This window comes from Rattus norvegicus, chromosome 1 (genome assembly GCF_021556685.1).
Source record: "Rattus norvegicus strain SHRSP/BbbUtx chromosome 1, alternate assembly SHRSP_T2T, whole genome shotgun sequence".
In the NCBI taxonomy this organism is placed as follows: domain Eukaryota; kingdom Metazoa; phylum Chordata; class Mammalia; order Rodentia; family Muridae; genus Rattus; species Rattus norvegicus.
This window is the reverse complement of record NC_141534.1, coordinates 195,808,977-195,822,500: the sequence shown is the minus strand read 5'-3', so window position 1 is coordinate 195,822,500 and position 13,524 is coordinate 195,808,977. Positions and strand designations below refer to the sequence as shown.

Below are 13,524 nucleotides of genomic sequence, written 5' to 3'. Positions count from 1 at the left end.
ACCTCAGCGTACCCCTCAGTATTAAATCTGTCTAGAATTCATCACACCAGCTGTTTTCCCAAGTGCAGCATGAAGTGAATCAGCTGGTTCAGTGCCGGCGTTTGCCCTGCTCTGAAGCTCCTGACTTCCTTTCTCGCCCTTATGGATGCCTTCTTTCCATTCCCAGATTCAACCGGCATGTTGGGCCGCATCATCTTTGCCTGGTGGAAGGGGTGAGTTTGCTTCTCCTCCCAGTTAACTGATCCTAGTGCTTCCCAGTGGCATTTAGTGGGGTATGAGCCTTTACGTGCTAGAAAAGGTTCAATGAAAAAGTTATGGAAAGTGTTTAACATTTCACACCCCACTTGCATTGTTAACCTTAGTCCCCATAAGCTTCCTAAGTACAGTTGAGCATTTCCCAAGTCTGGGAATATAGCCCAGGTGGAGCGTCCAACCCGCCATGGGGAAGACCCTGGGTTCAGTCCCCCAAACTGTCAAATCCAGAGGGAGATGACAAAGATACTTTTCAAGATGTGAAATACACCTAGAAGAGGGAAGTTATTTTCTCAGTTCTTACTCAGTAGTTGTTGGGGTGGGACTGAAGCCTCTCTTCCTGTAGGTCAGGCTGGTTAGGTGTGAAGAGTGCCCGTGTATTCAGCAACTCCACCGTGCATGTTCAGTGTGCCCTGCCTAGAAGGGCTCCCTCTCCTGAAAGACTCAGAGGGCAGTCTGGAGCTAATGGTGCAGGTTCTGGGCTGCACTGCACTGCAGCCCCTCCTAACACTGAGGTCTTAGAGAAATTGCCTTTAGGTGCTTATGCATGGGCCAGAGTTTAACTGATTCTGTAGAATGGAGATGGGGTAGCCACCTGCAGTGCTGTAGAACAGAATACCCTAGGCCTGGGTATTAGAGCCCAGCATTTCTCTTGCTCTTCTTCCCACCTACCCATTGTTCTGTATGACTGCAATTATATTAAATTAGATATTAAACAGTCCCAAAATGGACTTTGACCTAGTTACCTTTGAAGAAGCAAAGAGAAAAGGAGAACGATTCAGGAATAGCCTCTTCAAAGGTTGCCCAGAGAGTGGGAGAACCATCAATAGACAGAATTTTTCCTTAGAGCCCTAAGGGGAGATCCCCAGCGTTCACTGAAGACCTTCCCACACTCTCTGAAGACCCTCCCACACTCACTGAAGACCCTCCCACACTCACTGAAGACCCTCCCAGCTGAGGATCTTATTGCAGGTGGCTGTGAATGTTGGAACAAAACACAGGTCAGAGAGGCAGATACAAAATTACCTTTCAGGAGAGCTTCATCATGAGAGTTTCCTACCTTGCAGTAGGAGACCAATTAGGAAGGCTATAACACCCTGCCAAGGACAGCGTGGTGGGACTCCAACTGAAGGGAGCAGGCCTTCCCCTCAAACCTGGGGAGGAGTGAGGTGAGGAGAGGTGACAGCCGTGTGCAGTGTAACAAGGGGAGGCCGAACAGAAAAACCTCAAGTCTCCCAAACAGCGATCTGATTTCCCTCGATTTTTCAGAGGCCTGTCGGCAAGTTCCACATCATGTTCCTCCTAGTCTAAGGGAAATGGAGCCTTCTCTAGATCGGGTGTGAACTTATCTTGCAGCTGAGTTGGGAGGGGCTCTGAGGCCTTTCTTACCGGCTGTTATGGGGAGCTACAGGAGGGTGTGGCCTGGTTTCTGGGGTAGTGAAGAGCATCTAGAGGATTCCTGACCTCAAAAAAGTGACAAGAAAGTATAAGGAACTGTTTCTGCTCTGGACCTCCAAGACCAATGCACTAAGATTTATTTGTCCCATGGGGACAAAAGGCAGGGAACAAGAGACAAAGACAGGATATAGAGGACTAGAGAGAAAGGGTATTTATCCTGGAAGACAAAGGACTGCCTCTGGATAGAGAGGAGATAGACATAGGCTGTAGGAAAATGTCGGTTTATAAAGGTACAAGGGGAAATCCCATGGTTAGGATGTGGTGTTTAATTGTCATTGGGCATCTTAACTAGGTGAGCAAAGGGGGCTTTGGAATGTGGACTTCAGTACTCTGGCAGCTGGTTCTTGGCAGTCAGTCTCAGAGGGAGGAGGTGGCCAAATAAGGGAATGGGCGTTGGTGGCTAGCTTTAGGAATAGAATCTAACAGTTTAGCAAGGCAGAGGGAGTATGGAAACAGAGAAAGGGCTGCCAGAGCCTTGCCCTCAGGCAGACTGGAGCTGGCCAGGGGCCTTTTCCTATGTTCCTACCTGAGCCCTTTAGACCTCACTGTGACCTAAGATGACTCCATTACAGCCCACAGCAGTTTCTTTGTTGTAAATTTCAACCTCTCATCCCCAACAGGAGCAAATTGGATTGCAATGCAAAGCAGTGGAGGTGAGAAGGGATGGGGGAGCAAAGGTGGGGGAGAATCTGCTGTTGTAAGTCTCTTGTTTGTGACCTCTGACCTCTGGTCCTTCCCATAGGCTCTTCGCTGACATCCTCAATGATACAGCCATGTTCCTAGAGATTATGGCTCCCATGTACCCAATCTTTTTCACCATGACTGTCAGTACCAGCAACCTAGCCAAGGTACCCACCTCTGGGACACTTCTGATGGGACCTGAGACACCATCCTTCACCATGCTGCATGTGGCTTACCGAGGCCCTGTACTGGAGGAAGTTCTGAAAGGGGGACAAAGAACATGTTTCTACTCAGACACTCCTTTGACCAGATAGTCGTCGTACCTCAGCCAGCCTGTGCAGGGCCATGTTGGAGCACATACTGCTGAGAGATGAAGGGAGACCCAACCCCAGGATCAGGCTAGCTTCCACCACTTCTTACTCTTCAGTAAAACACCTTTTTAGTGCCTACTGCATGGATGACACTGGCCACGGGCTCCCCCATCTTTAAAGGAAATGACACATAATTACACACAGATCTATGGGGTTACAGATCTGAGGGTACCAGGTGGGGACTGGTCTTAGGATGTAGAAAGATCCTACCTGAGGCTAAGTCCTGAAGAAGGAGAGGAGTTTATGATTCTAGGGCCAAGAAATCACACACAGCAATACCACAGATCACTGCTGAAGCAGATGCAAGCTTTCCCTCTGTGGTGGGGTTCACTTGCCCTCACAGTGCCTTTGGTTGAGGAAACAGGCCTAGCAAGGTCAGAAAAAAACAAAAAAACACCCACTACAGTGAGATGTGCAGAACATGGTAGAGCTCCAAGACTGAGTACTGGAGCCATCTCAAAGGCCTCTCTCTTACACTGCACCCAAGCAATATTTTGCCGTGAGCACAGTTGGCATTTGAGGTAAAGCAGTCTTTTTGTTGAGGGACTGGCAGTAAATGCTGCACACCTTAACTTCCATCCCTGCTTTTATTATCAAATACGAAACCACGGAGAGAAAACACTGCCGTGCCTGCACCAGGGATTGTGACTTCTGCATGTCTTCCAAATTCTGCAGCTAACTCTGCTCCTGAGACCAGTGTCTGTTAAATACTGTCCTAGAGCACGGCACAGTCTTTCCCCTTAAGATCCCTCGTGGCAGAGTGCAGTCTGACCAGCACTCCATCTACAGCTACAACAGCCAGAAGCTGGCTGTCATCCTTACCTCCTCACCTCAGCGTCACCTTCTGCTCAGATCTTCACAGTTTTTTTCCTGTTCGCCAGCATTCATCTCCCTCCCTCCCTGGCAGCCCCTCTGCTGGGCAAGTTCTTTCCCAGGCAGTCACTGTCATCCTTAGCACAGCCCAGTGCTCTCTTGAAAGTCAGATGTAAAGGGAACTGTTATTCTCTTGTGGTAATTGTCCTGTCCGAGGCTCACTGACACAGTCTGCTGACCTAGACTAGTTCTGGAAGCTCCTAGCCTCCATGCAGTCATATCCAGGCTTAGAAGTTTCAGCCTCTGAGACTTACTGCTGAATACAATCGCCCTTTCTAGTTCTTTCTGAACCCTGACTGTCTGGCTCAAACTCCTCAACTCCTCTCCAAGCTGACTGATTCAGTCTGGCTTCTCTCTCAGCCTCTGGCTTGCTCTGCTTGGCCTTAAACTAACTCTAGCAATCTTCCAATCTAGCTCCTTCTCAATCTCTTGCTTGTTCTCTTTCAACCCATCTCTGTAAAACTCTCCTGTTCAAACTGCCTCTCCTCCCCTCCTCTCCCCTACCCTCTCCTCTTCCTCCTCTCTCTCTCTGCACTGCTCCCTTGAGTAACTTCCCTTTCCTCTCTCTCCTCATGAGAGTTGGCCATATCCTATTCTGTCGATTCTTTCTCTGACCTGTCACTTTGTCTGCCTCTCAATTAGACATTGCTCTCAGTGCTTCCTTCTACAAGCTAAACTCTACCTTCACTGTCTGGGATTAAAGGTGTGCGTCACCATGTCTGTACCTAAGATTTTCTTTATCTGAAACTTGCTCTGTACCAGGCTGGATTTGAACTCAGAGATCTGCTTTCCTCTGTCTCCTGGGATTAAAAGTGTATCTGTATTCCAGCTGGATCACACAGACCTAGAAGGTCTTTGGATGTGATCTCTTGCCAGAGCAGCCTTGTTCTGAATTAAAATTTCTCTATAGGCAGTGGGCCAGCAGCGTGCTGGCACCAAGCCTGCCAACCTGAGTTCAGTTTCTGGGATCAACAAGGCAGGAGAGCAGGGGTCCCTACAGATTCTCCTCTGACTTCCCTGTGTGCAGTGTGCACACGTGCACGCACGTGCGCACACACATCTTTTAATTAAAAAATAGTAAATGTAGAAATCAAATTAGGTTACTTATCTGATCCATTGCTCTGTGAAAACCTTAAAGGCTTCAGTTTTCTATTTGGAGCCAGGCTGTTCCCTGCCAGTCACTTGAGCCTCACAGTACTTTTCTCCTGATTTTAAATAAATTAGTTCCTCCACCTTTATAGCTAACTTAAGCTTCATCAAAAAACTGTCAGATTTTTATCACAACATATTGTTCTGTTGTCTACAAGAGACTTGATGAGCAACGTTATCAGTGACTCTAGTTGCTATCTAGAGATCTCAGGGGAGATGTAAGTACTAGGGCCACTGGACTAAGTGTGAATCCTCCTGGAGTGCCCAGTGGAGCAAAGCTGGAGCAGGAAGAAGAAAACGTCTAAGGAGGTAGAGTGTAAGCATGAAGTCAAAGACCAGACAGGCCTAATCGACCAGTCAGGGAGAGGGGGCAGCCAAAGCAGGTCAAGGAGATGGGAGGTACAGCTTTAAAAAGATCTCTGCAGGGCACACCCTGTGGTTAGCATCCTGGAGTCTGAGTTAGGACTATCACAAGTTCTAGGACTGCCTAGGTTACACAGCAAGACCCTGATTCAAAGAGGACAAGAAGTTCTTCGGGGAAAGGAAGTTGGGATTCCCTACCATCAGGCCACAGGGTAGTAATAGCTGGCAAGACTTCCCTTTTCTCTTGGGACGACATGGGCGACATATGCCTAAAGACTGGGGAGTCAGAGCTAAAAGCCAAGGACTGCACTGAGTGTTTGCCGGAGGGGAGGCGTCACCAGAGACCTGCTCTTCTCTGGCTGGTGTGAGGTATCTACGTGCTCACCCACAGGACAGCCTGTGTTTTCACAGCACGTACGGCTCTGACCTTCACTCTCCTCTTTCCCTCCCAGTGCATTGTTGGTGTGGCTGGCGGGGCCACTCGAGCTGCACTGACCATGCACCAGGCCCGAAGAAACAACATGGCAGATGTGTCAGCCAAGGACAGCAGCCAGGTGAGTGTCAAACACAGCGAGACCGTGTGAGGCCGGGACGCGTCCAGGACCAGCCACGGTTTAGAGGTTCAGAAAGAGGCCTCTGAGTGTCCCCAGGAAGGAGATAAGTAGGGAGCATACAGGGAGAACGTAAGTGGCCCTGCGGTCACTCGGTGGGGTCAGCCATATCCGCACTGTGGAAGCTGAATGTCCTGGTCACTTTTGGCAAGTGAGGCACTTAGGAAGCCAGCCAGAGGCCTCCACTGAGTGGGAAGGTCCTCTAGCCCAGCACCCCCTTCTCAGTGAGGGGGTCTGAGCAGAATCGGGCCGGGAGGGATAGCCCTGAGACTGGGCTCCACAGGTCTTAGGTTTTGGCCCAGAGCTCTGAGCTAAGTGATCTCTGTGTTTGTTTATTTAATTCACACCCTGTAAAGTCAACATTTTTATGCTCCTGGTGTCACTGTTGAGGAAAGTAAGGCCTGGACAGGTCCCAGAATTGTGACGTGCTGATTTTACTGTTGTTTACTTGTTTACTCCTTGTAGTTGGTGACCCTGGATCAGTTTTGGAACCCGCTCTATCCAGTCCTGTTCTAGCCTTGTCTCACACTGTACTCATAAACTAATATTTTTAAAGCATTCATTACATGTTAAGTGTGTCCTCCCCCTGAACTCATTCAGTCTTTCCAGTGTTAATGTACCCCTTGTGACCATTTCACAGATAAGGAACTAAAGGGCAGAAAGGCCCCAAGTCTATCTAGATACCCTCAAGCAAGTCCTTCCTCTCGGTGAAATCCAGGCCCTTCTCTCCAGCATCTCCCAGCTCCCAGTCTTCATTTCTGTAGCTAACTCAGTAAGGCAGAAGTGCATCATGGGGGTTATTCAGACCATGTGCTCATTCCCATAGCTGGCCTCGGCTTTCTGTAGGGAAAGTGAGGTTTCCTTTGGGGGTTCTTAGTCTCATTAATAAAATGATTTAGAAACTGACTCAGTATGCAAAGGGGCACAGGGAGGAAACTACTAAAATTATCACTTTATTATTCGGGAAACGATTTTAGTGTAGATTAGAGAGAAAAAACAGAGAGAAGGAGCAGACTGGACATGGCCAGGGCTATCTAGAGAGAGCCAAGAGAGCAGGAAAGAGTAGTAGAGAGAGCAAGAGACTGAGAATAGCAAGATAGCAGGAGTGATGGAATAGCAAGAGTGGGGAGGGTGGGGGTATAAAAGGGGCCAGCATGCTAGTGTGGGGCCAGCATGCTAGTGTGGGTCCAGCATGCTAGTGAGGGGGCCAGCATGCTAGTGAGGGGGCCAGCATGCTAGTGAGGGGGCCAGCATGCTAGTGTAGGGCCAGCATACTAGTGAGGGGGCCAGCATGCTAGTGTGGGGCCAGCATGCTAGTGTGGGGCCAGCATGCTAGTGTGGGGCCAGCATGCTAGTGTGGGGGCCAGCATGCTAGTGTGGGGGCCAGCATGCTAGTGAGGGGGCCAGCATGCTAGTGTGGGGGCCAGCATGCTAGTGAGGGGGCCAGCATGTTAGTGTGGGGCCAGCATGCTAGTGAGGGGGCTTGGAAATGTATAATAAATACTTGTGAGTAGGGACTTCTGCCCGAGGCAAGGGAAGTGATTCCTTTTGAGGACAGAAACCCTGTTTCACAAGGTCCTGAGAAATGCTGGCTTTTTTTCCCCTAACACCAGAAATCCTTCTATAACCCAGCTTTCACTCCTTTCTGACCATATGGACTGCCTGAGATATAACACTCAGAAGGACTCGCAGGAATAATTAGTTTAAGAGATAAGAGAAATACATAGCACAGGTTAGGTGGAAATCCCAGTGGCCTCCGGGAGGAGGGATGGAGAAAAGGTTAATACCCTTTAATATGGAATAGAAACGGCTTATTAAGAGAGACAAAAGCACTCCTAAGAATAGAAGTGGCTAGTAAGTTAATAGAGTCCAAAAGGCATCCAGCCATGCAGTGGGTAGTTCAGGGTCATTACAGTCCTGTCTTGCCTGTGCCTCCCTGGCAGGCTTTGTTTCACATATACTGTGTTAGATGACCCCAGGGTGAGGAAGGGCAGACACAAAGCCATAGCTGTCATCTTAGAGGAAACGGGAGACAGTTTGTTCTGGAGTTTATTTTGAGTCCCCATTGCGGAGAAGTACAGAATTAGGTTGCTCTTAATTCCGTGTTCCAACATGGGAACGATTTCATGACATTTTTATAGTTTTACAGAATAAAGAAAGACATACATCAAGACAGATTTATAATACATTGGTGGATATATCAGAGAAGCTTAACAGACAGGTTTTTTTTTCAATGAACCTGACTTAAGAGTCAGTTCTTTAATTAGAAGCCTGTCACATTTTATAGAAACTAGACGCTTACTTTGATAAAACAAAATCTTCTCTTTTTTTAAAGTACATTAAGTGCTTGGGAAAAGCTAAAGGCACAGGGCTAAATCATTGTCCCAATTTTTAGATTTTATTAATAGCAGAGCCTAGAGGATCACCCCTCTGACGAGGGGACTCATCACCCCCTAGCAGCCAGATTATTTTCCGAGCATAGAATGTTTAAAGCACTTCCAGGTCAGAGCTGAGACAACTCAGCAGCAATGTCTGGGCTCAGACTGTTTATTTGATTCCCTTTTCATTGTAAACTTTACTACAGTATGAATTGAAAAGAATTGTGGTTAAACTGGGCTGTTTTAACTGATCAGACCATTTCCTTCTGAGACACTCTGCTTCTGTGAACACAGTAATAATGCAGGCATATAAGAAACATGGTCGTATGTAAACATAATGCTAGGTTGTCCATGGGACCATCTTAGGTTAGACTATTAACTAGATCACATTATAATAGCATTAGCAATCCTTATTCCAATCTACGTTTTTACAGCGGATATGATTCGAGTATAAAGTTGGAGACCTTTGATCTTAACCAGAGTGTGTCCTGACCCGGAGCTCACTGGGCAGCACCACAGCCTGACCATTGCATGACTTTCTTTAAACTGGACAAAATAAGAACCTCAAAAAGCCCGTCTGTAACGGAAAGCAGAGGTGGACTGAAAACAGGTCCTGCTTTGTAATGACATAGTTCTGAGGTAAAATAGAGGTTTAGAAATGTAAGGTATTCTTTAATATCCGAGGATTTACGAATATAGCCTTCTTGATTATATACAGAGCAAGGTAACCTATATTGTAAATGGTATTGTTGCTTTATATAAAAAATAACATTTAAGATTTTAGGAAGTAACTTATAGACCCAAAGATACCATTTTAAAAGGTTTTAAGAAAGCAAGTGAGAGCCTTAATTTATACACACACATAAGGCCTTTTAATATATTCTTGCACACAGCTTAAGGTATGCCAAGACATAAAAAGTAAATTTAAATTTCTAGTGTAGGACTTTTATTTATTTGTGAAATTTTTAATAACAACATGTTTTTATATACGTATATATACACACATACACAATTATTTTAAATACATAGAACAAAATACATGAAAGAAAAAAATCTGAGTGGTCCCTGTTACTTATTCTAGGAAATTTTAGGGACTTACTGAGTTCCATTACTTATTGTTCCAGTGTAGAATACCATACTTAGAGATCCCGTCAGTTGGGAACGCATGTGACACTCTTACAACCAAGTGTTCAGAAGTTCCCCTGTCTGGCTCTTGAGGAATCTGCTGGGCTGCCTGCTGTCTGTGTAGCCCACTGCTGTCTGGGGACTCTCCAGGGACACTTTGTAGCTTTTTTGTTGAGGGCACGTGATTGAAAAGGATCGGGAGGAGTAGCCGCTCCTGAGGTCCAGGCACTTCCCTTGCCAGAAGTGCCACAGGCACTGAGTAAATGGAGACTTCACTCCTGCATGCCCTGTAGGACTGCAGACCATTGCCCTTGACCTCTGCAGAGTAAATCTAGCTAGAGGAAGGCAGTTAAGTTTAAGATTTATCTTTTGGCCTGAGTTTTCATTTACCTAGCTTATACTGAGTCCAGAGAGTCCAGTAAAATACTAGTATCTCTTTCTTTGTGTTTTAGGGGCTGTGTCCTAGCATGTCATAGAGCAGGTGTAAGGACAGAGGAAGGACTGGTGTTACTGGCGGTTGGGGTCTGGGCTGGGTGTTTCCAGGTCCTTGGCTTCTTAGCCCAAGAACTGGAAACAAAGGCTCACGCAGATGTGCACAGGGAGCAGGGTGATTTTATCTAGAGCTAAGCCGTCATCCAGATTAAAACAAGGTACACTGTCATGATTGACAGCCAGCACATGACTGAAAATGCTCACTCAAGGGGCCTAAGGGAAGGAGCTGGTTACTAACAGAAATAGTTTGGGTTGTTCAGTATTTTGATTAATGGATTAATTATTTCTCTACCATGTGTATCCCTTCTCATAATGCTTCCAACTTTAGTCATATGCATACACAATTACATAGACATTGTATGGTAAATAGGAGGTTCTCCCTAAAAGGTTACTAAAGGAGACAATTTGCCCTACTGCACATGCACCCCAAACCAGCTCAGGCCAGACTGCTCTTCTGTTCTGTCTACCTGGATGCGTTAGGAGTACATTTGGATGGAAGCCGTCTACATGTGATCGTTACCATGGTCAGGGATGCGCATGCTAGTTTTCAGAGATGGGATGCAGGAGGCCCAGTGCAAGTCAGGGATGGCGGATTTTTGAAGATGCAGTGACTGGAGAGAGTGTGTGTGCAAAGTACATGCAGATAAAGGAGCCAGACTGCTCAGTGCATTATAACACGAGACAGATGTGGATAAACCAAAACCTCGTGGGAGCCCTGGCACACAAGAGCCTCTGAAGTAAATGTCCCCTGATGCCACTCTGGGCCCAAGGCCAACCTTCCAGTCTTTAGCTACCCAAACACCCTCCGAGATAACCCCGCAAGTATAGCCCCATAGGAATTAGAGACCCTGTTTCGTGCTCCCCTCCCCCAGACCTCTCCCTCCCTCTCATTCCAGACTACCTGGTGCAGATCCCTGCTGCTAGTGTCTGGGAAGTGTCTTCTGTGCTGAAGTTGAATACGGTCTCTATCCTAAGACAGGCTAAAAAGTAAACAGAAATGAAGAACGGAAGACCAAATGGGCTCAGAGCTCTTGGTTTTAAATCCCTGTGCAGGCTAAAGTACAGGGGTGCAGTGTGTTCTGTTTGGATTTTACCTCTAGGATATTTCACTTGGGGATAAATGTTTTCCGGCTATGGAAAAGACATCTGAGAGGTGAACTGTAGAAACCCAGAGTCACCTCAGCTGCAGACTTTAGTCTGCTGGGCAGCATGGGCTCAGCTCCCACAAAGCACAGTTTAACTGCCCGGCTCTGGAGTTACCCTTGCCTTGTGCCAGCCATTCTTTAGTCCTTGAGTCCGCTGCAGTAGAACCCCAGACTATAAACCCTTGTCCCCAAGAAGAATTGTCCCTGTAGAGAGGGGAAATGTGAGCTGGTAAGCACCTGCAGGCACTAACATTCAAACTGGAGGCAGTAAGATCCTGCAAGGGTCTCTGTTGGCTTTCACTTTACATGTGGTGGGGGGACACCCGGAAGACATAATACTTAATAATACATGTTATTAAGGAGGAAGCATTGCCCCTCTCCTTAAAGGAGCACCTGGTTACAGACTCAGGAGAATGAAAGGAAGAGAAATTGGGGGAATATGCACTGCATAAAGTAGAGTTTGGGGTTCCCACTCTTGTAAACTTTCAGGCCACGGAGCATGATCAAAGAGACCCAGGAAGATGGAGTTAAAAATCTTCATAGGACCATAAGAATGTGAATTGGTTATAAACAGGACATAAAGTTAAAACAAGTTAAATACACAGTGTCTATCACTATCAAGATTATAATAAGTACAACCTATTTCTGCCCCCGCCCCCAAATCTGGAGATCCAGTTCTAAACCTGTTTACCAGTGAGATGGCAGTATTTGGCATGGGCTCAATCTGATTTTGTAGATCTTATAAAGCAAGAGACAATACCAGAATTATCAGGAATATACAGACGACATTTTGTTTAAGTGAAGTCTTTAAAAGAGTTGATCTTGATTTAAAGCCTCAGCAATGCTTTTGTGGTTCCATCATCCTGTAAAACTCACCTGCCTGGGCCCCACCCGCCTGAACCCTTGGGATTAGACACACAGCTCACAGCAGCCTCTGCACAAGCTGCTTCTCTCGGTGGGAGGTGGTCTAGACATGTTAAAGGATGAGGAGGACAAAAAGAATGTAGAGAAGACTGGGAAGTGAAAATGAATGCTGGCAGGGAGGACCGTCTGTGTCACCGAGGACCCTGATAGAGAGGACTGCCAGGGTCACAGGGACCCTGAGGATGACGCCTACATGATTCGTTGATCACTGTTACCTTCACATATTCTGTAGCCCATCCCCCACTTTGGAAAGCCGGCCCACTAGGAAGCAGGTGCTGGTTCTGCCCTCATTGCCCTCATTTGGGCTCTGTGTCCTCAGAGTAGGCTCTGCCTCACAGCCCTCCAAACCCTTATAGCTCTGCCATGTTTGTGGACACACAAGGCTCTGGGTGCTGGGCCTCAGGGCCTGAGGTGGAGAGAGGATAAAGCCTGGAGACAGATGTTTCGGAGGGAATCTGGAACAGCAGGTAGCTGAGTCTTCAGTGCTGTCTCCGTCTCCATGGGAACCCTCCCTGGTTCTGACGGGTGCAGGAGAACCTAAGGTTCCTGTTAGGGTTCTCAGCCTCATTGGTGAAAGAGTTCAGAAACAGCCTGAGAAGGAAGCTCGAGGATAACGTTATTAGAGTTGAGGAGAAAAGCACAGTGCAAGTTAAGTGAAAACTCTCAGCGGCCTTCAGGAGGGAAGACACAGAAGCAGTTTATCTTTTAAGTTAGGCGTGGAATGGAAATAGATTATTTAAAAAGGGTAAAAATCCACCAGGAATGGAAGTGGGCTAGTGAGCTGAGGAGAGAGTCCACAAGGCACCCAGCCAAGCTGCGTGCTCTTTTACAAACACACACGCCCCACACCCCACACCCCACACTTGCCCCACACTCGCCCCACACCCCACACTCGCCCCACACTCACCCCACACCCCATACCCCACACACACCCCACACTCGCCCCACACTCACCCCACACTCGCCCCACACTCACCCCACACCCCACACACACCCCACACCCCACACTCGCCCCACACTCGCCCCACACTCGCCCCACACTCGCCCCACACTCACCCCACACAAACCCCACACCCCACACTCGCCCCACACTCGCCCCACACTCGCCCCACACATGCCCCACACCCCACACCCCACACACACCCCACACCCCACACTCGCCCCACACTCGCCCCACACTCGCCCCACACTCGCCCCACACATGCCCCACACCCCACACCCCACACACACCCCACACCCCACACTCGCCCCACACTCACCCCACACCCCACACCCCACACACACCCCACACCCCACACTCGCCCCACACTCGCCCCACACTCGCCCCACACTCACCCCACACTCGCCCCACACCCCACACTCGCCCCACACGTGCCCCACACCCCACACTCGCCCCACACTCACCCCACACCCCACACCCCACACACACCCCACACATGCCCCACACCCCACACACACCCCACACATGCCCCACACTCGCCCCACACTCACCCCACACCCCACACTCGCCCCACACTCACCCCACACCCCACACTCGCCCCACACCCCACACTCGCCCCACACATGCCCCACACTCGCCCCACACTCGCCCCACACATGCCCCACACTTGCCCCACACTCACCCCACACTCGCCCCACACCCCACACCCCACACACACCCCACACCCCACACTCGCCCCACACTCACCCCACACTCGCCCCA

The 13,524-nt window shown here is 48.5% G+C and overlaps 1 protein-coding gene across 2 annotated transcripts in view; it reads left to right on the top strand.

The window, feature by feature from the left end:
* Rusf1 (RUS family member 1) overlaps window positions 1-13,524 on the top strand; it is a 28,432-nt gene that overhangs the window by 9,485 nt on the left and 5,423 nt on the right. For both annotated transcript variants that reach the window (XR_015630644.1, NM_001035517.1), the window contains 4 exon segments: window positions 167-212; window positions 2,331-2,363; window positions 2,453-2,558; window positions 5,600-5,701. Coding sequence is in view for 1 of the 2 variants with exons in the window: in NM_001035517.1 (NP_001030594.1) it covers window positions 167-212; window positions 2,331-2,363; window positions 2,453-2,558; window positions 5,600-5,701 (287 nt within the window). In the remaining variant the exon portion in view is untranslated.